Source organism: Gobio gobio, assembly GCF_949357685.1.
Source record: "Gobio gobio genome assembly, chromosome: 24".
Taxonomy (NCBI): Eukaryota; Metazoa; Chordata; class Actinopteri; order Cypriniformes; family Gobionidae; genus Gobio; species Gobio gobio.
Window position 1 is genome coordinate 22,863,195 of NC_137120.1, and position 24,207 is coordinate 22,887,401.

General features: G+C 37.5%; 1 protein-coding gene across 1 annotated transcript in view; it reads right to left on the reverse strand.

Moving 5' to 3' along the window:
• The window catches only part of dock3 (dedicator of cytokinesis 3), a 314,866-nt gene that overhangs the window by 36,798 nt on the left and 253,861 nt on the right, over positions 1 to 24,207 (reverse strand). Inside the window, exons 14-26 of the mRNA XM_079807891.1 lie at positions 22,593 to 22,718; positions 10,731 to 10,855; positions 10,124 to 10,286; positions 8,383 to 8,489; positions 7,415 to 7,586; positions 7,230 to 7,327; positions 7,053 to 7,136; positions 6,233 to 6,333; positions 6,016 to 6,097; positions 3,771 to 3,941; positions 1,539 to 1,631; positions 428 to 620; positions 12 to 139 (exon numbers count right to left, since the gene is read on the reverse strand). Of these exons, the coding sequence (XP_079664017.1) occupies positions 12 to 139; positions 428 to 620; positions 1,539 to 1,631; positions 3,771 to 3,941; positions 6,016 to 6,097; positions 6,233 to 6,333; positions 7,053 to 7,136; positions 7,230 to 7,327; positions 7,415 to 7,586; positions 8,383 to 8,489; positions 10,124 to 10,286; positions 10,731 to 10,855; positions 22,593 to 22,718 (1,643 nt within the window). The remainder of the gene's footprint in view (positions 1 to 11; positions 140 to 427; positions 621 to 1,538; positions 1,632 to 3,770; positions 3,942 to 6,015; positions 6,098 to 6,232; positions 6,334 to 7,052; positions 7,137 to 7,229; positions 7,328 to 7,414; positions 7,587 to 8,382; positions 8,490 to 10,123; positions 10,287 to 10,730; positions 10,856 to 22,592; positions 22,719 to 24,207) is intronic.

Below are 24,207 nucleotides of genomic sequence, written 5' to 3' on the forward strand. Positions count from 1 at the left end.
AGTATGTGTACCAATGAGCTGCTCTTAATAATGGAGAAAATGCTGCTCAGGATTCCTGAGCAGATCAGAAGCTCCTTCTGTTGCCGAAGATGCAGATGAATGTGATGGAGAACAACAGGAAGGAGAATTCTCCTTGATTCTGTGTAAAGAGACGGAGGGGGGTTAATAAAGCAATACACCTAATTAAGATTTCAGACATTAACATTGTCATAAAACATGCAAAAATTTTACTTTTAGTGGTACAACATCTTGGGGCAGTAGCCTTAAAGGGATCATTTTGCACTTATATAACCCTAAAAGGTGCATATTAGTCGCTTAGAGTAGTACTACTATGAACCTTTTAGGGTAAATAAGTTGCAAAATTATCCCTTTAAATGTACTGCCCCAGTTGTACCAATAAAGGTAAAAGGTATGTAAAAAGAAATACCTGGGAAGGAGAAAAGCCTGCTATCCACCGTTCGAGCAATGGACTGAAGCTTAACCACATCCATGGACTGACCAATGTGGACCGTACTAGGCATGCTACCCAGAGTTCCCCTCACAAACTCTGCCACTTCCTGTACTGTGAACATCTGAAGGAGTTCGTCAAAAATGGCAGGGAAAGAGTTGAGCAGGGCAGCCTAAAGAGATGGGAAGGGACAAGAGAAAGAAGGTTGACATTTGCATTTTGGTCTGTGCTCCCTTTCAGATAGCTCAAGATGTGAAGGGACTGTTGGCCAAAGAAGGGATGGACATCACCTACACAGCAAGATATTAAGTAGCAGTGAGGCTTTGTCAAGACCTCATGGATACTTGGTATATTAGAGATTCAGTAAAGTCAAATTTTTGAGAGGAAGATGCCAAAGTATGGCACTATATCAGAAACCTACATACCTCTTGGAGACCCACTGTCCTGCAGAGTTTAGCTCCAACTCTAACCTGCGTGGGTTTTCAAGGTCACTTGAAAATTACAGGCAGGTGGGTTGAAGTAGGCTGGAACTAAACTTTGTAGGACATTGTGTCTCCAGGAGCAGGGTTGAAGACTCTAAATAGTCACGGGCACAGCCAAACATGTCTCAAATAGATTGGCCTTGTGGTTCATAATTGAAACCATAGCTATTCCTTTATTCAAAGCTACCATTACACAAACATCCCATCTCTTGCTTCTGAGTGCCCTTCCCCACTTTGCTCAACATCCCCATGGTACGGTCCATTGCAGGCAAGGTGATCTCTGGTCCCAGGTTCAATGCCACTGAAGAGGAAAGGTGAATAATGGGGGTGTTTGGAAAGACAAAACTTTGTGCAGAAGAAGACTTGGTGTCAAACACAGCAATCAAAACCAAGAAACACACCAACAAACCCAGCGGAAGATGCATTGGGAAGCATTTGTTGGTGTTGTTGTCAGTGTGTTTGGGTTGTTGGTTCATGTTGGGGTCTGGTGTTCTGAAAAGGTACTGAATGGTTGCACGTGACAGTAGATGTTTTAGGCATTAGGTTGGGTTGTGAGGGAATCTCCGTTCCATTACTGTGGGGCAATTCAACAAGCTGCATCTACTTACAGACAGAGGAGAGGGCCGTGGGGCATTACAGCTCAACGGCTGCAAGCAGTTGCCCTGGTTGGCAGTGGCTTGTCCTGTAGTTGGCTGGGGACCCTAGGAGGTACAGTGAGGTTGGGCAGGATTTGGTCAGGATACAGGGCAGGGATGGGAAAAGTCCACAAAAGGTACAATATGGGACAATTCAGGAAAAAAAATTAAGTCAACAAAAAACAAAAAAAGACTAAATCTTCATCAAAGCATTTGTGCAAGAATTGTTGGATGGGACTGTAATGTGTCCAGACACTGATAATCAAAGTACAGCCACATTTTTATTCTTCTGTTCATGGATCCAGAATTAAATGATGCATTGCTAGAAGCATGACCGATAAAATGGTGGTGACAGAAGAAGTCATGTGGAAGAAATGCAACAAAGGTTTCATTACCTAATAAAAAATTACCTTGTACATAATCTGTATAAATTAAACATTTCAAACATCAATAGAGAAAGATATTTCACATTTTCCTGTACAAACACTACCAATAACTAAACGAAAAAGAGACCTATAACAAAGTCCATCAGTCTACAAACCCCAACCCTATGTATTAAACTTTGGCACATAAACTGTCCATCATCGTTTGTCCTAAGGAACTCTGATACCTCAAGTCATGAGCCTTATTGAGGGGAACTTTTACTTGGTGAACAATAAAACATATCTAGGGATGAGAATAGGGGCTTTCACACTGGAGGAACCATTTCATAGTTCCTAGAACCAATTGCTTGTTTGCATCGCAGGAACTGGGAATGATTTTAGTTATAGGAATACCTTTTGGGGGAACTACTTTAGCTCCTACTTCAGAGTAGGGTCTAGCCCAGCACAATAGGAATGACCAGTGACGTAAGTGTATGCTGACTGGCCGGACGCACCACCACCATTTAAAAAGAATATAGCCTATTTATTTACTCCAGAAACTAACTCAACAAACATGGAAAACTGATAGAAGGACCCTTCTTACCTTTACAATAAGGACAAAATCCAACACAACTTTGAGGGGACCAAACGAAACATTTCTGCTCAGCTAGCGACATTACGTTTTTTTGCGGGCGGTGCGAATGCAACCAGCAAAAATGCCCTAAGACTTGGTGTCAAACACAGCAATCAAAACCAAGAAGCACCCCAACGACCCCGGCGGAAGATGCATTGGAAGCATTTACTGGTGTTGTTAGTGTGTTTGGGTTGTTGGTTCATGTGGGGGTCTGGTGTACTGAAAAGGTACTGAATGGTTGCATGTGACAGTAGATGTTTTAGGTATTAGGTTGGGTTGTGAGGGAGCTTCCGTTCCATTACTGTGGGGCAATTCAACAACCTGCATCTACTTACAGACTACTTCCATACAAAATGGCCCAAGGGGAACATTGAATTCTCTGGGAACCACCCTGGTGGCTAGTTCTTATAACAAAGTTCCTAGAACTACCCTATGTGAAAGCCCCTAATATCATAGTAACTTGGAGGAGGTCTAGTAACTTAGCATCCACCTAGAAATGCTTTTTAACATCAATCTAAAACATCCTCATAACTACATAGCAAATGGGCAAAACCCCTTAGAATAGTGGCTAATGATAGTACAGTTTCTAAAAAACGTGTTTGGTGGCATCAATGTTGGTGTCTCTCGATCTTAATCTTAAGTCCTCTTGTCTTGTATTCTTCAAATCTGATACTTCAGAACATCAACTTCAATGAGAAAGCAATCTGAAGGGAGCAGATATCCTCTCAAACATACTCCTGCAGCTTTCAAGAAAAACCTTGTTTTGTCTGAACGAAAATCACTCTACATGAGAAATGATTTCACAGGATTTCCATGAGATTGGGATGTCTAAACAGCTTAGACATACAACTTCTTTAGGGCAGAGATAGACAGATGCATCATTCTGACAGAAGACTAAACAAACCTGGGCCTCAAGGAAACAGCTTTGATATTAGGTCATCAACCGTGGCTTTGGAGATCAGCAACTCATTACAATTCAACATTTCCTTTTTAAATACATTAGAACACCTTGTTCTTGTTTTGTTCTTGTTTGTTTTTCGTTGCTTAATTCGTTAATTAAAGAGCATTGAGATATAAATTAATAAAGTAATTCATATGAAAAATAGCACATTTACAAACGTTCACCTGTTACATCCCACTTTTTGACACAGTTCTACTTATACACATGATCTCATGGAATGTGAAATGGTTCTTTTGTTTATATCTGACCTGGGTGAAAATGAGCGTCTCAGAGCTGCGGCTGTCCAGACTGAGGACGAAACGGATGGATTGGAAAAGCTCCTGGATGCTGGCCCTAAATTGGTCCTCCTCCATCCCACAGGTGGCCCGGGAGTAGAGGATCCGTGACTGGACGATGAATTTAAACAGATACTCTAGAGCCTGAAGGAAGATTTACAGTTAATGTGAGTACCCTCAATATATCTACAAGTGTCTGAGCTGCATGTTTATGCAATAAAATATATTTAAAGCGTTCCAATTACAATAAATAGGGACAATTCTTGTGCTTTTACCTTGAAGAAAATAGAAAAAATAAAGGGATGGTTCAGTCAAAAATTCAAATTAATGTCATCATTTACTCACCCTCATGTCATTCCAATCAAGTAAGACTTTTGTTCATCTTCAAAATACAAATTAAGATCTTTTTGATAAAATCTTAGAGCTTTCTGTCCCTCTGTTGACAGCTATGCAACTACCACTTTGATTCTTCAAAAAGTTCATAAAGAGATCATAAAACTAATTCATATGAATTGAGAGGTTTAGTCCAATTTTTTTAAAGAGACAGTTACTTTATATAATGAACTGCTTGAATTTAAGCTTTTATTCACATATATATATATATATTCATCAACTCACACATAATTTGTGGTAAACAGAAGCTCAAGCATGTTCCCTTGACATGCAAGAACCAATGAGGTTAATTCTCGTGTTACGCAGCACAATTGAGCTTCAGCAAGAACCAATGAGGTTAATTCTTGTGTTACGCAGCACGTTTGAGCTTCAGCAAGAACCAATGAGGTTCATTCTCGTGTTATGCAGCACTTTTGAGCTTCAATAAGAACCAATAAGGTTCATTCTTGTTTGTTATGCATCACGTTTGAGCTTCAGCAAGAACCAATGAGGTGTTTATCATGTTTATATGTGAATAAAAGTCTAAATTAAATCTGTTCATCATATAAAGCAATCATATATATATATATATATATATATATATATATATATATATATATATATATATATATATATATATATATATATATATATATATATATATATATATATATATATATATATATATGATCAGTCAATATATAGCAGTCAATGGAGGGACAGAATTAATTTAGATTTCATGAAAAAGTTGTTTTGAAGATGAACGAAAGTCTTAAGGGTTTGAAAAGACATGAGGGTGAGTAATTAATGACAGAATTTTCATTTTAGGGTGAACTATCCCTTTAAGAACATGTTTTACATCATGGGTGGGAAGTACTTAAGTAGTTAGACTTAATTATTTCAATTATCTGGGGGAATTTTTACTTAGAGTAATAATAAACTAAATACTTGTACTTCATATTTACAGTGCATTAAAACAATTCTTTACTTATTTTTACTCCTTACAATTTAATTTGTACTGAGCAGTTTTTGACTTTTAAATATTATAACAATTGGTGATTTTTTTTTCTGCAAAAAAAGGACATTGAGACATTGATTACATGGGCTGCTTTTCACACTTTGTGCATCACAATCAACAATCAGCCAGTTTTAAAATCGAATAAAAATGTTTTACTTCTAAATACTTAAGTACAACTAAAGTGGAAACTTCTTACTTTCACTCAAGTAAGTTTCCGGCTAAATACTTTTGAAATATTTGATGCAGCACCCACACTTTAACTAAAGTATGAATTCTCTGTACTTTTACAGTGCTTGACATTTGAATATGAGGGTACTGTCAGTACCAAAATTAATCACCAATCAAACCAGCGATGAAATTACATCTCAACAAAACCTTACAGGGAGTGAATAAGACATCTCAAAACAATTTGCTTGAGCTAGTTATTTGTAATGGTCCTTTGAGGAATGCCCTAAAATGTCTTATATTTTATTTATTCTAGTTGCTGTTTAAGCTGAATCACTGTTTATTTGATTTCTGTCTCGACCACTATCGTCTAAGATGATTGATTGAATATTAGCATACAGTTTGGATTGGCGGTATGGTTCTGTTCTGGGCAAGAACTCCCTGCGCATCCAAGAGCAGGGAGAGCAGCAATAACCCCCTCAGGGTTAACAGAACAGAACCAACATAATGTATTTGCAGATATCATTAATGTCGAAACAAAATAATTAGTACGTGTAATAATAAGACTAACATGACCTGCCAGAACCGACGCCATATGCTTGATTTTATGAGGATTTTTTCTTTTGACTTCTGTTTGTTTGGTTATATACTTAGAGGTCTTACCCTCATGGCTTCCTGGATGTGATCTTGTCGTACAACTTCTGCTGAACGGTCCATATACCACTTCAGACATCGAATCAACTCTCTGCATTTGAAATGAAACACCTAGTTACACTATATTCCAAAAATATGAAATACCATATATATTTATCCATTACTAAGATATGTTTCCTTAAACCATATCTAAACATAAATATCCAGCTAAAATTGATGAGCTCACTTATAAGCCAGTGCTCCAGCAAAATGCTTCTGGATGTAGGTGTCCATCACAGGCCGGAAGTGATAAAACTTACTGTCCCGGAGCAGATTGATGATGAACACCTGGACAGAGATTGGAAGTAGAGGTCAGTAGGTTTCAGATCAGGTCCAAATCTCTACTATGCATCAGTGCTATTTTAGTATCACAGAGATACTCATAAAGTTTTATCAAAATTAAACTTAAATGAAACGCTAATTGTCACATTGAACAATGCAGCTGAATTTGACACAGTATGATCACTAAAAAAGGTTAATATTGTATAAACAATGCAAAAACTTAATGTCAATCTGGTTTAAAATTGCACAGAAATAGAAGAAGCTGATGCATGACAGCATATTGCAAAATGAATATCAATGCAAAAAGAATGCAGCCTGTATTGGTTCTCTCTTCTCCACAAAGAAACATAACAGATGTATTCAGGTCAAGAGAGGCTAGAACGTCTCGACTCTTTTTACAGGAGTACGAGGAGATAAAGGGTCTCTGGAGACCAAGATCAAACAGCTGTGAACGCTTAATAATGCCTGGATCCATGCCAGCTGAAATCTTCCATTTTTCAAAACACACACACACACACACACACACACAGCATGGACACTTCTGAAAGAGATGAATCGTGTGTATTTAAGGGTGTGCACATAAACAAATACACACTTGTACAGTAAATGTGGGTTTGAGTGCTTTTGATGAATGGAAATTGGACATGATATTATAGCAGTGAATTATTAACATTAGGTAAGCTATGGCGCAGTCCTAAAAATGTCATTTATTGAAGTTTTCTAACCAGTGACTGAAACACAAGGGGTCCATATTTGTCTGTGTTGTCATCCAGAATGGAGAACAGCGTGTCGAGGATGTCTTGAAGAAACTGGAGAAGAAAAACAGAAAATGTGGGTGTAAATTACATTAAGCAGACATTAAAATCGGTCCATATTATGAATTATTGAGACAGAGCTCTCACTTTGACTATTTCTTCTCCGCAGACATGGCGCAATCGCCCCAAAATGTCCATTACACGGTCTGGATGTGCTTTCCATTTCAACAAAGCTAGTAGATCGACTTCAAAACAAAACAAGAAAGTAGTAATTATTACTCTATTGCAAATGATAAATGGAGGGAAAATTGAATATTGTGTTAGTAAGTTACCATTCTGTGTTAGTTTGGTGGAAGAGAGTTGAGTGGATATCCAGAGGGTTTCCTTAGTGCTGCGCTGGAATATAAGGCTGGACGGGATGTTCGGGCAGCCGTTGAAGTCGTCTTTACAACAGGGCAGCCCCAGGTACAGCGCATGGTTACTGAAGGTGGTGTTTTCATCACACTGATCCACATACAGAAAAGAGTTTATAAGTTAGACATCATATGAATATGCTATGCCCTTTCTGCCCCAGGGTTATTGTTAACTAAAAGTATAAAAAAAAAAAATCTTTACTTGAAATAAAATAAACATTGATAACACTTTATTTCGATAGTCCAATTTAGACATTCTACTAACTATCTAATAACTTTGCAACTACATGTCGACTAGCAGTCATTAGAGTATTAGTAGACTGTCTGAAGGGATAGTTCACCCAAAAACGAAAATTACCCCATGATTTACTCACCCTTAAGCCATCCTAGGTGTATATTACATTCTTCTTTTAGACGAATGAAAGTTAGGGAAAGTTTGGTCCCGTCAGCGAGGCACACAAACATGACAGTCACACGGCTCTTAGACCGTAGGAATTTCTTTGCCTGTTAGCGTTTTCTAAGACTAAGACGCGCTCTCGATCTTCTAACATTACACTCTGACACACTGTATTTCTTGGCACACTTGTTTTACGCGTATATTTGCCGGCACCTATTGTTGCGGGTGCAATATTTACATGCTAAAGTCTTGACCCTGAATATAAGACAAACTTGTTTTTTCAGATGTATTTCTAAGAAAAAACATTGTCTTATATTTGGAACAATCCAGTACAAATTAATATATTATTTTAATATTATGTTTAACAACATGTTTAAACAGCAATTATAAAGTATCCCACAGACCTTGACATTGCATTAATTTCTTAATTCATTTATGAAAAATACACAATTTATGATGTGATTAAAGTATTGGCAGAGACTGTCCTCACCTTGTAGACGTAGAGCTCATGGCTCTCATCTGACAGTGTGGTGCCGTCTTCCCTCATGAGAGGAGTGAAAGCAAAGCCAAAAAGTTTCTTTTCACCTTTGTCTTTTGCTGTGAAAACAATAACATGGGAATATTGTCTAAAGTACTTAAAGGGATAGTTCACCCAAAAACCTGTATAAATGTATTTGTTCTGCTGTACACAAAGGAAGATATTTTGAAGAATGTTTGTAACCAAGCAGATCACACTTCATAAAAAAAGTCAAACTTGAATTTCCAACATGTCGAGTGTTGCATGCAGCATCTAACCAAACATGTTGAATAATGACTAAAAAAACAATATCTCATCCCTTTCAAAAATAACTTTTTTTAAATAAAAATGTTAGTTTTGGAGATCAGTTCATACACTATGTTGCCAAAAGTATTGGGACACCCTTCCAAATCATTAAATGCAGGTGTTCCAATCACTTCCACAAAAGCAAGCACCTAGGCATGCAGACTTCTACAAATATTTGTGAAAGAATGGGTTGCTCTAAGGACCCCAGTGAAATCAAGCGTGGTACCTTGATAGGTTGCCACCTGTGCAATAAGTCCATTTGTGAAATGTCCTCACTACTAAATATTCCACGGTCAACTGTTAGTGGTATTATAACAAAGTGGAAGCAAGTGGGAACGACAGCAACTCAGCCACGAAATGGTAGGCCACGTAAAATCACAGAGTGGGGTCAGCGCATGCTGAGGCTCACAGTGCACAGAAGTCGCCAACTTTCTGCAGAGTCAATAGCTACAGACCTCCAAACTTCGAGTGCCCTTCAGATTGGCTCAAGAACAGTGGGTAGAGCTTCATGGAATGGGTTTCCATGGCTAAACAGCTGCATTCAAGCCTTACATCACCAATTGCAATGCAAAGCATCGGATGCAGTGGTGTAAAGCATGCCGCCACTGGACTCTAGAGCAGTGGAGACGTGTTCTCTGGAGTGACCAATCACGCTTCTCTGTTGACCAATGTACGAGTCTGGGTTTGGCGGTTGACAGGAGAACGGCACTTGCATTGTGTCAAGTGTAAAATTTGGTGGAGGGAGGATTATGGTGTGGGGTTGTTTTTCAGGGGTTGGGCTTGGCCCCTTAGTTCCAGTGAAAGGAACTCTTAATGCTTCACCAAGACATTTTGGACAATTTCATGCTCCCAACCTTATGAGAACAGTTTGGGGATGACCCCTTCCTGTTCCAACATGACTGCGCACCAGTGCACAAAGCAAGGTCCATAAAGACATGGATGAGCAAGTTTGTTGTTGAGGAACTTAACTGGCCTGCACAGAGTCCTGATCTCAACCCGATAGAACACCTTTGGGATGAATTCGAGCGGAGACTGCGAGCCAGGCCTTCTAGTCCAATATCAGTGCCTGATCTCAGAAATGCGCTTCTAGAAGAATGGTAAAAAATTCCCATAAACACACTCCTAAACCTTGTGGAAAGCCTTCCCAGAAGAGTTGAAGCTGTTATAGCTGCAAAGGGTGGGCCAACTCCATATTAAACCCTACGGATTAAGAATGGGATATCAAGTTCATGTGCATGTAAAGGCGTCCCAAAACTTTTGGCAATATAGTGTATGTAGACACAATTTATGTATATTGGTATTAGTAGATTAATTGTTATCATTTGAGCATACGCCTTTAGATCAAAATATCAAGAGAAAAATAAGTCAAATGTGTGCAAAATGATACTGGTGGTGTATAAATCCTTACTTGAACAGTGTCTAAACTCAAAGCGCAGATGGGACCCCCGGAACCGGTCAATGGGGATTGGCAGTTTGATGACCTCACTCCAGCGTGGACTGTTGTTGTGGTAAAGAACGAAAGAGCGGTACTCACTGATGCTGTGTTCTCCTGAGCCCAGACTAATGCACTCCTGATAAAAGATAGAAGAAATGGAAACGGTTTGCTTTTATGTGGCTTTATAGTGTGCATCAAAGTTTGCGACATTTATGATGGGCTTATGTAAAATACATCAGAAAATCCCAAACTCATTTACTCCTTTCAAACTGACTTCAAATTTGTTTGGACTAAATGATTCACAACATGAGCTACAGATCACTTGTATGTTTTTCAAAGGGACAATTTGCCCCAAATTAGAATTCTGTCATTGATTACTCCCTCATGTCGTTCCAAACGTACTTTGTTGCTTCTGTAGAACACAGAACTTTTTTTTTGGTGCAATTTCATGGAAAACAGCAGAACAATTCCTTAAAATTTCTCCTTTTATAGAAGGATTGAAATGACATGAGGGTGAGTAAATGATGACAGAACTTTTATTATCAGCAAACTATTCCTTTATTGAAGTATTTTGACTTACTTTGAGGATCTCGCCGTCAGCATAGAGCACATACATGGTGACCTCAATGTTCTTCTGAACACTCTTGCCTCCTCTCTCAAAGTCTCCTCTCTCCAGTGTGAGGTAGAGGTCGTTGCGTATGTCACCTAAAGATCGACAAAAATAACATTGGTAGGTAATGTGAGTTTTGTGTAAGACTAGATATGATAATACATTTTCAAGAAATAGTTAGATATCAACAGATATATTTTTGGTCACATTTTATTTTAGGGAACACATATTCACTATTAACTACAACTTTTGCCTCAATAAACTCCTAATTTACTGCTTATTAATAGTTTGTAAGGTAGTTGTTGCAGTGATTAAGTTTAGGTTTGGGATAGGATTATGGTATGTAGAATATGGTCATGCAGAATAAGGCATCAATATGTGCTTTATAAATAAAAATAAACAGTCAATATGTTAGTAATATGCACATAAGCGACTAGTTAATAGTGAAAATTGGTCCCCAAACTAAAGTGTCACCATATATTTTCTTTAGTAAGTTTTTTTGTGTGTGTGAGTTTGAATTTTAAATGAAACTTTTTACACACTTTTTCAGAATATTATTGTATCATTTTTGTTGAAACATAAACGTTGTGATTATTGTTACTTGTATTTTTTTTCTGGTGAATTATTGCAAGAAGTCAACACTCATGTGTCATCAATCTTATGATACATTTTCAAGAAATTGTTAGAGTTGCACAAAGATTTTTAAACTTTTTTTAGTTTTAATTGTAAAAAATCACTGTAGCTCATGCTTGCAGATATTGAGTAAGAAATGCTGTACATCAGTCTACTACAACCCATAAAAGCTGGATAGAAAAAACGAAATATTTTTTAGCATGCTCCTATATCTATGTGGCTTTTGTTCAAGCTTAAAAGAAAATGTAATCTCGTATGGAACCAGCACACTTAATTTAGCTTCACTTTTAAACCATTTTACAGACTGTAATAAAAGCTATTGCTACATAAAGGTCAAATCGTTTGTCCAGCTAAACTGTAGGAGCAAAACTGCACACACTGGCTGGAGGAAATATCATCAACTTGAGTTCAACCCGTCTTTTACACTGTCATGTCTTGTCTTGGCTTTCATATGACTCTTTCATTATCAACCTCATTTAATCCATGACACAGCAGCCCACATTCTCTCCGCAGAGTGGCAAGCATCTGAATCATAATACTCAAAATAAACACAGACTCTCTCTGGAATAGTGCTTAGCTCTTACCCGTATACTCGAGGGAAAAAAGTTTTAGCTGTTAGTGAAAGAAGTTGTGGGTTTAATTTGATTTCTTCCAATTACAGCTGATGCAATAAAAGAGAATGCGTGCCTCTTCTGAGTGCTGCTAGAAACGATCCCTCCTGCTGACACCCACCCTGCAGCGAATATGCAGACAGTTATGAGTGTGGAGATGTATATTAGGCATATACCTTAAAGAAAAGCTTAAATTTGTTCCGATGCACCAGATATCTTTACTGGTGGCTGATATAGTGCAGGAGAAGGATATAAAGCACATTACACAATAAAACTCTTGCTCTTTTGTGAGTGTAATGTGCATAATGAAAAAGTTTCCTTGACTTGTTCAAGAAACAAAATTGACCACCCGCGCACTTTAGATCAAATTGACTGAATTTACACATTAACATCTCTGGGGTACTTCAAGTAAAGTACATCATGAATCCCAGTCTGGGAAACCCTGACATAATGTAATATTTAATGCACTTATATTGTAAATATATTTTTTTCTCTTTGTATTTTTAATCAATATGGTACAAGAATATTCTACTCAAATCAGTGTGATAAATTAGTTAGGTCAAAAGTAAACTAAAAATAATCCAAAAGTAGTCAGATTATATTACCCTAAATATGTAATGTAATGGATTAAGTTACTAACTACAATTTTGTCATGTAATTTGTAATCAGTAACCGATAACAATTTGTAAGTCATGTACTCGTCTATTTGTCGATTTAATATACAGAATATAACAAATATCTACTGTTATTGTGTGTGTGTGTGTGTGTGTGTGTGTGTGTGTGTGTGTGTGTGTATGTGTGGACTGGTAATCCCTACATTATGGGGACAAAATGCAGGGCCGGCCCGTGGCATAGGCGGAATAGGCAAATGCTAGGGGCGCCACTCATCTATAGGGGCGCCAAAATGTATTACTGATACTATTTTATTCATATTAATTTGAAATATTACCAAATAAAGCGCAAAAAAACGTAACTAAGTCCCCGCATCTTTCCGGTCCGCCTCATCAATCTCCCCCCGCCGATCTACTTGAAGTGCGTCAGAAATACAACGCGCGATCAGTTTATTGTTAGGGGAATTTGTTGTGTCGCGTCGCCTCTCGCCGCATCCAACGCAGACAAGGTTGCTTTCATTTTTTAGGGTGCTTGGCCGTTCGCGCCAGGTGTTGACACGGTGTAAGTTGCCTGATTATTTATGACGGATGGCCGAATTGAAGTGTCTAAAAAAAAGACAGAAGCCCTCTGATGCAGGGAAGATAAGGGATACACTGCTCTTCTTACGTAGTATTTGTGTCTTGTTTCTAGTCTAAATATCTAAAATTCCTAAATCAAGGTTGAAGGTGCATTTACTAGATAAGTTAAATGACAGAAGATAGTTTCTAAATTTCTTGTTTTCTTGAAAATAAAATCAAAATGAAGTGAGTTTTTGCTTAAAACAAGCAAAATTATCTGCCAATGGAGTGGAAAAATAATCTTGTTTCTGATTGAAATCTTGTTTCTGTCCCAAACAGAAATAAGATTATTTTTCTCACCCCATTGGCAGATAATTTTGCTTGTTTTAAGCAAAAACTCAAGACATTTTTATGCACCTTGATTTAAGAATTTTTAGATATTTGGACTGGAAACAAGAAAAAGATTCTAAATAAGAAGAGCATTTTTTGCTGTGTAAAGACAGAAGTAAAGGGATGTAGGCAAATTAGTTGAACAGTTAATGAACAGTTTATTTAATTGCATAGTAGTAAAATACTAATGTTTGCTAATTAATTCCAGTTATTTTTACCTTAAACTTTATGCAAGCAGCTGTTCTGGGTTCTCCAGAGGTCACAGCCAGTGTGATTTTGTAAAAAATAAATAATATAAAAATATTAAACGCATGTAATATCACTTTTGTAATAGCCTAATGTTTTTACTCTGCAGTTGTGCAGTTTAAAGGGGGTGTATAGCAATTTTAAAATGTATTTGCCGAAATTAGTAATGATATTTATATACAGGTTTATTTAAAATGGCAACATTTTATGTAAAATTCACATTAAATATCAAAATTTCTCAGTTGAATTCCTGGTGAAAGCATGAATGCTCATAGTTTAGTGGAAGATTGCTGCCATCTACTGGAAAACAAACACTTTTGCTAGTTCTCAATGAATAGTTTGTGCATGAATGTTAGATGCAATTACTCTTGCTATTTGTGTTTAGGCTGTAATGTGGCATAGGTGTAATATTTGTACAGTTTTACTATCATCAGCCTTTAACAAATAAAAAACAATAATAATATCATGAACATAATGATGGGGTAGAAGGGACTGGACATCATATAAAACAACAACAACAATAAAAATAAAACATCAATGCATTACAAAAATAAAACCGTATGAGTGTTTCCACAACTTAGAATGATAATGTGTAGTGCTAAACCTTGATACAAGGGGCACCAAGTCAAATCTTGCCTAGGGCAGCAAATTGGTCAGGGCCGGCCCTGACAAAATGTCCCCACAAAGATGGCAATATCCAAAATCCTCGTCCTTGTGGGGACATTTTTTGGTCCCCATGAGGAAAACATCTTATAAATCAGACTAAGTGATGTTTTTTTAAAATGTAAAAATGCAGAATGTCTCCTGTGATGGGTAGGTTTAGGGGCAGGGGTAGTGTAGTGTAGGGGGATAGAATATACAGTATGTACGGTATAAAAACCATTGCGCCTATGGAAAGTCCCCATAAAACATGAAAACACAACATGTGTAAATGTGTGTATGTGTGTGTGTGTGTGTGTGTAATACAGGTTGGGGGAATGATAGAAAAAGCAAAAAGATTGAATTGTCAAATTTTATGATTTATATTCATATTTAAATTTAATTTAGAATAACATTCACTGATAAATCATGCATAATGCCACCAGAGAAATGCATCAAGATAGCAAATAAATTTAATCAGTTTTCATTTTTTTAATTAAATTTAAATTCCAGAGTTTTAAATTGTTCTTTCTTGCTTGCTTATTACACAATAAGTGTCTAGAAATTACATTAGACAAATTAATTTTTTTATTGCAAATGTTTGTGAAATTGGCTTGTTTTTGTAGCTAAATATGACAAATAGAATTTTTGATTTGAGATTAAATTGTAATGTAGACATGGGTAGATCAATCTACTATTTATGAGTATATTGATCTTGAGGTATCTATACTTTCAATACTAATGCAGAGTATAGATTCTCATAAAAATACTGATCAATTACCATTGAAGTAAAAAAACAACTACTAGCAAATAGTTATACAGGATTGAAGCTATATCTTCTTTAGCCTGACGTCGTCATACTCAATTCTAGTCAGAATATGAGTCTGATTCTGCTCCGTTGGGCTGTGGTTATGGGGCGTGTTTCAACCGAACCAGGAAAGACCTCAATTGGATAGACCTACAACCAATCAGCGCAACGGAGCGACGCATAAGGTTAGTTGTCAAATGTCAACAGAACTCAACTGCACTGTGTTGCCATGTCCGCGGGTTGAAGCGACCCCAATTATGTGATATACAGACCCAGGAATGCGATTTTTAGCTGCCAGCCCTGCCAAAATAACACATATTTTATCCCCCAAATGCCTTTTTTCCCCTGAGAAACCCCCCGGAAAGCTATTGGGCTTGTTTTGGGCTAGTTTTGAGAAACGTTAGCAATTGGGCGGGTTTTGTTGTAAAAACTTGGCAACCCTGTACCTGCACGCACGCTGGAATAAGTAACGTTAGAAGAAAAAGATGAGTGTAAACGATCTGTGCCATTGTTGTAAAAAAAGAATTTAAGGATACACAGAGTACTTACCAACACGATCATCATTTCTGAGAGAAATAGTGAAGGTGAAAGCATATACGAACAAGTTCTCCGTTTAGGATTAGAACAAACTCAACCCAAGCGCCTTTGATGACGTGGATGATTACGTTACTGTTGATCATCTGTCCATCATCGTCTAAAGCCCGCCCTGACAATTTCATTGGTCCGAACAGTTTCTGTTCGGGCATAATTACTTCTCTACCGATCAAGTCCAGACCGAACTGCCCGAGTAAAAATGTTGTGGGCGGGGCTAAGTTCGGCTGGCATCCAGGCTATATCTTCTTTTCAATCTTTGAACATTCTCGGAAGTCAGACAATAAAAGTTTTTAAAGTTTGATTATATTCTGTAAGTTTTGTTAGTAAATGTTTCCCATAATTTGTAGTGTTTAAAATTAAATGTTTGAAATTATGGCTTTCAAACAATGTTAGAGGGTTATAATTACTAAATATCTTTTAAAGGGGTTCTATAATGCCTTTTTCACAAGATGTAATATAAGTCTCAGGTGTTTCCAGAATGTGTCTGTGAAGTTTCAGCTTAAAATACACCATGCATTACTTATCATAGGATGTTTTGAAAGCCCCTATTTGGGTGGCAGCAAAAACACACTGGTTTTGTGTGTGTCTCTTTAAATGCAAATGAGCTGCTGCTCCCAGCCCTGTTTTCAGAATAGGGCAGAGCTTTAACAGCGCACTAGTTTGGATCTTTGGATAACCTGTGGAGTTTGGAGAACCTCACACAGCGAGTAGAATTCGCAAAGATGGATAAATACCCAAGACTGTAAAAAAAATATGGACGTAGTGTCTGTGATGTCACCCATAGGGTTCTGAAGAGCAGTTTTGAAGCCTCAAAGTCGGTCGTTGCCATCTTGGCAGTGCATCATCGCACGTCACTACCGGATAACTGAAAATGGGCAAAGAGGCGGGAGGTGGCTGGAGCTGAAGTGACGTGATGACTAACAGACAGCAGACAAACTGCAATCCACCTGTCACTCAAAGTGGCCACGCCCTTAATTATGCAGAACTTTAAGGTTTTATATAATGTAAACAAATGAGTTATAAAAAATTGCACCCCCCTCACAGTTGTCATGAAGGGCAAATTAGCTGTATAGACCAAAACCACAATTTGTACCAGGGTGTAAACATGTTTTTTTTTTCAGCTGTAAAGTTGGGCATTTTAACATGGAGCTCAATGAGATTCTGCTCCCCTTTGGAGTCTGTCTCTAGCGGCCAGTCGATGAATTGCAGTTTAAGTCACTTCTGTATTGGCTTCAAGAGAAACTGGGGGAGGTTGGGAGGAACTATTTGACCAACTTAATTTTCAGAACATATAAGTACCGCGCGTTGTATTTTGCGCATGTACGCAAATCCCCTTTGTGAATGAGCTGGTTAGGACGCTATATGATGGCTAAAGTTACCATTGTCTCTATATTCACAGAGATCAGAGCTATGTCATTAGTTTTATTTTTAAGAAGTAATAAAAGTGCGCTTCTGAATTGTACAGGCGGTGAGTATTTCAGGGTTAAAAATAACGATCTTAATACAGTAAGAGACAATGGCAATTAGCCACATTAGCACATTCAGAAAGGCGATTTTGCAAACACACACATTAAAAAATGCAGTACTTACGTGTTCTGTATATGAAATTGGACAATGTCCGAGTTGTACAATGTCCAGTGTACAATGATTCACACAAACATACGCATTAGGTAATTTCTTCGACACATTCCCATAACAAATTAAATGAATCAACTGCATCCTCAGTGGCTCAGATGCCGGGAGTTTATTACAGCCAAAAACAGAACAGTTATAATGTTTAAATAGATGAGACATTTTATGACTAGCCGCTCTTGCGAAGGTATAGCATTTCGACGACATGGCAACACCACTCTCCTACAACAACTCAGCCCAACATGGCCTCACCCTCTTTGTTGCGTGTTCCCGGGGAGTGAGGTTTATGTACATTTTAGGGTTTGTGATGTCACCAACCCGGGAAGAGGCTGGTTGTAGTCCCTACCAGGCATTTGTTGTAGTCCTTAAAAAGAGATTTCTGTAAAAGAAAATCTTTGCATTGAACTTTGAGCGTCGTAACTTTGCAGATGTTGTTTGTGCTCAAACAGCAACATTACACACTAACTAAAGTTAAAAAAGTGAAATCATAATCAAGAATAAATAAATAAAACCAGTATCTGTTAGTGGTCGAACGATATTGTTTTTTTGATGGCCGATGCAGATGTGATATTTTAGAGAGCAGGGTGGCCGTCAGTTGTTCTCAGAAATAAAATAAAAGTCCCGCTTCCAATACATCGGCCAAACAGAAAAATGTATCCTTGCCGATATATCGATCAACCACTAGTATTGGTATTGGTATCCATATTGACAATATGGTATCTTCCGTTCCTAACATTCAATGTCTCACATCACAAATACTAGTGTTAGTGAACCTAACAAGAATACAATCTAGATAAGAAAGCAAATATGGCCACAGCTGCATTTAGAAATAGTGGATGGAATAGACAACACACTGTAAAAGCCTAAATAAAGCTTTGTGTGTTTGTCTGTTTGGCTGACAGTATCCTACAGTTTCACACCCCGATAAAAATGTTATCTGGCTGCAGCAGGCTGACTCCTATTTCATTGGATTGCGTTCCTGTTTAGACGCTTTCTGTAATGGGTTACCACTACAGTGTTAGACACTTCTCTCCGCTGCTTCAGAGCTATTTTGCTGAATAAAATCCACATAAAGCTCTCTATTCAGGCACAAATTCCTTCCAAAAAGGAACAATCCTGGTGCATTCCCAGCTGGAAAGAGGAAAAATGGCCTGACAGCAGTAGCATATAGAACAGGGAAAGCAGATGCTACGGTTTAGTATCTAGGTATTTGCCTGTGATCACATTCTGTTTTATGTATATTAAGAGGACGACAAAACTCATGACCATCAGGAAAACTGACTTTTCAAAGGTGTATTTTTGGCCTTTTTGTGGCTAAAATGAAAATGAAATGGACGATGCAATCCCAACCCATCACGCCTGGCATTGAAAAGGAATGTACAAATAATTCTGGAGAGGTTTTGTTGAACAAACTCATCTCCGGATTATAGAAAATGTCATGAGAATGAATAATTTCCAAAGCTTGCACATCTCAAGTGTCATTAACATTTCATAATGCTAACGGTTCAATATTCCTTCTAATTGCTGCCTCCAAGACTTAATATCGTTTGACAGACAGGCATTGTTTTTTTTAACACATTAACACAATGGATCCCAATGCTTGGACCATTTTTTAGAAAGCTGCCGAGTTTGATCTTTTAAGGGAATAAAGTCAATGCAGCAATCTGAAATAAGATTACATGGGTTTTTCCCAGACATTGTGGTTCAATAGCATCTAAGCCTCTTTCAGAAAAAAATACGTACCTCAGAAACCCAAGGAACCATGGCTCTCGGAGGCCTATCGACTTATTGGCGTTTCAAAATGCTGAATTTAAAGAGCACAGCCTTGTCTGTGATTATAATTGAACTACCTCTGGTTTGATCGATTTGTGGATGATAAACCAATCATTGAGCTCTTCAGAAGAAGGAGGAAACATTAACTCAGAGACAAATGAGAGGGCTCTACAAAAGAAGATGGAGGACCCATCAATGCACATACCACTGAAGGACATCTGGGACTACAAGACTGATGTGCGAATTTATGGACGAAGAGAAGAGATATATTGTACATGGTTACACGTTTTTGACTGTTGGGGAATTCAGCCAGAGCTCCACTGAATTTTTAAAGAACACACAGTGACACGATTTTATTACGAGAGCCCCAAGGCTCCTTCTGAATCACAGGGAAGGGATTTCTTAACTCAACTTTGACATGGCAAGAGTCCAGCTGGTTTTACAGGCCCTCTGAGGCTCGGAGCAGAGAGCCGGTACAGTCTGTCAAAAATGTGGGTCATATACATTTATATAAGCTGGAATCTATGCAGTTAAAAAGGCAATGAGGCCGATTATGTGCTGTTATGTGTGATTATTGGTCTTGCTAAAGGCCCTTTAACAAGACTCGCTTCAAGGCTTCCACATCACTTTGACCTCCACATGAAAAGCGCCGCAGATAGAGACACGGGAGGGTAGTTTTATGATGTTTCAAGGTAGTGAGAAAGCAAGAAGTGTGCACAGAAAACATTGAAAACTCTTTGAGTTTAGAGAAAAAATAAATTCTTAGTGATTCCTTTGATTTTGATGAAGCTGCTTTGAAAGTGACTTCTGTGAGAGCCATGCTTCATAAATCACTACACTATTGACAATAGACAATGGAACACAAATCATTTAGACAATGGACAACGGGATTTTCGCCAATAACAACGGCGTAGAAACCACCCACAACACCCTAGCATTGAGTTAACATAATTATTTCAATTGAAAAGAGCGACAATTTACAAAATCTGGCTGATACAATCATTATTTTCATGCTATGGCCAATAACCGATAAATGTTAGAAATGCTGTGGTGGCCTGTGCTAAAAATATATATATATATATATATATATATATATATATATATATATATATATATATATATATATATATATATATTTCAAACTGCTAGTATAGCAGGACAGAATGTAAATTAAGTAATTTAATAATTAGTCATACTGCTTAGCTTAAAAATGGAAGTTGAAAATTAAAATGTTAAAGCATGAAATAAGGTACCACGAATCAGTGAATTTGAGTTTAATGTGGGAATATTGGCTCAGTTTAAGTCAAGTCAAGTCAAGTCAACTTTATTTATATAGCGCTTTTAACAATGTAGATTGTTTCAAAGCAGCTTTACAGTGTTAAACAGGAAAATAATGCAGCATAATTTTATTCAGCTGTATAGCCATTCTGGAAAAATTTCAAGTATCGTACAGTGACAGTGTGGGCTTTAGATCAATAATTTGATCAGTAATTTAGTTTAAATGGTTAATTTAGTTTATTATTTAGATGTATTTCGATGTTTAGTAGAAAAATTTAGTGAAAAAATTTAGTTTAAAGACTGTAACATTTGTTCAATAAATTGACTTGTAGTAAAAAAACTGCATATAAATTCATAAATAAATAAAAAATATTAATAAAGCCCAAAATAAGTTTGCAAAAACTGTGACGACCAAAATACTTATAGCCCATTACTTTTTTATCTTTATTTAAAAATAAAGTTGAATAAAGCCTAATATAAGTTTGCAAAAACTGTGACGTCTTTTTTCTTCTTTTTTTCGTCTTCATTACTTTTTTGTATCTTTATTTTAATCCTAATGATATTGACAACATATAGTATGCATCAAGTTGCAGACATGACCGAATGTATATCCAATTGAAGAGACACTATATTATTTGTCTATTTTAATATAGTAGCCTACATGTAATAATACCCCCACAAAGAGACACTTAAGCCGGGTGCACACTGCGATTTATAATAGTCCTTTATGATTGTTCCTTGTTAGACTGTACGAACATGATCCCCGCTTTAAGCCATTTCACACTGTAAGTTCTAAGTTGTCATTAATGTCGATACGATAGTCAAGGCGCGTTAAAACGGACGCACGCAAGAAAACTTGTCCGGAGTTATATATAATCAATTAATGACGCATCCGGTGACAGTGAGCTGCATTACACACAGGACTGAAATGGTGGCTACAAAAAAATCTCTAACGCTAATTTTGGTCATGGTTTGTCTTGAAAAAGGAAGACAATTTGACGGTCGTCCTAGGAGAAGTCACACTGCAGGACTGTGCGTCAAATCTTCTGAATTTTGTCTCATCGCAACGGTCATTAATCGGCTGTCTGTGAACATGTCAAAATAATGATCAAAGACTTCCGATTTTAGCCTAGGATCTTTTAGGATTGGCAAAATTTGTCTAAGACGGCCAAATCATGGGCAAAATCGCACAGTGTGCACCCGGCTTTAAAGACTCAAATTTTATTTGAAAAGAGACATGTCCATTGTATAACTATATATTATCTACACAAGCCGTTGTGCCTGGACCCTGATGATCGCCTCCAGTTAAACTGCATTATTTTATTTTCCTTCTGTGTCATTGCCCACAATGCTTCGGTGACAGGACTTTGAAATAGCAGGAAAACAATAAAAGACATGACTTACATCGCATCCAGCTAGCAAACTCTGTCCAAACACCATGATTCTTATTTTTTCTTCATTCTTAAATTTTTTGTAAAGATAAAACTGAATTTCCTTTCATCTTGGAAGAGATATTGCGCCAACTTGAAAGTCGAGAACGGTTCAATCACACGGGGCCAAAATATATAAAAATATTGATTCGCTAAAATCAAAAGTAGGAGGGTCTGGGGCGCAGCGCTAGGACAATCTGAAACAAGCCAATTAGAGCTCAGCCTCAAGTCACATGCATTTCAAAAGTTTATTGACCTGCATAGACACCCATTTGTCGAGCGCCCCGCACACACAAAACGAACGAACATGACTACCAGTCAAATAGTATGACTAAAAATGTTTTATTTCGTACTTATTTAGCAATATATTTAACTTATTTTTAACATGTTGAAGTAGCCTTCTTCTCTGGCTAACTTTAATGGGGCGGGGCTCCAGCGCCCCCTATTGACCGCCCACCACTGTCGCAATGTAAAATATAGGGGAAATGACCATATATATTTTCTTATTCTAATTTGTTGCAACCGTCTACTTATACTCTGACCCTGAATACAAAGTCTTGGCATATCTCTTGGATTTATTCAGTCTGGAACGAATCTTGAACCGCAACCATGACCTTCATGAGACTTACCTGGCATGATCACATCGGGGAAGCCCAGTTTGCGTGTGATGGCCACGCCGCGGTTGAATATCATGGGGTTTTCCCTGCGCACCTGCTCCATGTCACCCCTCAACAGCTGCAGTGAGATGATTAGACCTGCACAAGGGGAAGAGTGTGAGAAATGTGAGACGACTTCATTTTGACCGCCACTGTAATTATCCTCGTGATTACGTAAGTATTTGTTTAGTAATATGGGCACTTGTTTCAAAGAACGTACCAGAGAGATTGCGTCTCTTATGTTACAATTTTGTTCAGGTCTCTATGCCGACTGCCAGTAACTGCTACAATTCAATTCAATCAAGACATTGTTTTGGGTCTACAATGCCGCTAATGACCTGGCTCCCCGCTACCTTCAATCCTTCATTAAATCGCACACACCAGCCCGCCTGCTGCAATCAGTCATTCTGATTGCCTGGCTCCTGTCAGTTCCCAATTGGAAGGGTTTCTGTTCATCCAGGTCCAGAAATTTTTCTAGGCCTTCCCCTCGATGATGGAATGAACTCTCAATTAGAGCATCTAACACACCAATTACTATTGAACGATACCTCAAAACACACCACTACGATACTCATTTACCCTAGAACTTAGGCTACGCTCACACTAATCCAGATACATTTGAAAATACATATTTTTCTCTACATTTTGGCCTTCCGTCCACACTGAGGTGCCATTTTGTCTTGGGAAAATTTAGCTTTTTTGAAGATACTTTTCCAAGTGGATACACAGTTTTTGAGAATATGTTTGAGATGGTGAATATGAAGCAGATGCTGAATATACTGGGATATGTGTTCTGACGAGGACAGTGATGATGGTATAAAACATCTGCTCAAACTGAACCCTTCCAAAAGGTAACAAAATATGCTTTATTTCATTCTTCTGTAATTGTTACTCTAATATCAGGAGAGTTTTATATTATCGTGACAGGTAGAGATCCATCCGCGTTAGATATAGATCCTAAAGACCCGAATATGTAATGATTGCTGAAACATTCATGCATTTAAGTCATTTTCAACATCTTCATAATCAATATTTGATCGCTGACAGCTTCTTCATCAGATCCACCATTGCAGTAAGTATTTGCTGCAGTAAATCATTGAGCCAATTCAAGTTTTGCTGATGATTCTTCCAATTTTTTTTGTTTTCTGCCTGCGGTAACTATGAGTGAAATTTCACTTCATCATTGTGTATCAGATTTCCACCTTGTGGAATAAAGGTGAATTGCACTTATTCAGTCATCACAGATTCAATTATTGTTGTACATTAGAAATATACTTACACTATAACACACCTCGGGTTGTTAACGACCCTATACAATTTTTACAAAAATAATTATGCGAAAGCAGGCATTCTTTTATAATTTTATAACTTTTTTTCTTGTTCTATTGTTTATAATTAATTGATTGAGGAATACTAAGAAGGTTAATGTATAACTTTAAAAGATGAATGAGGAGGAGGGTAGTGAATGACGTCCCAGGGTCACTAAAGACCAGAGGTATGCGTTTAACTATGACACATTTAGTCATGTGACACATATTGTACCGATAGATATCCATGTTCATATTGATTATATCGTTGATAAGTATAT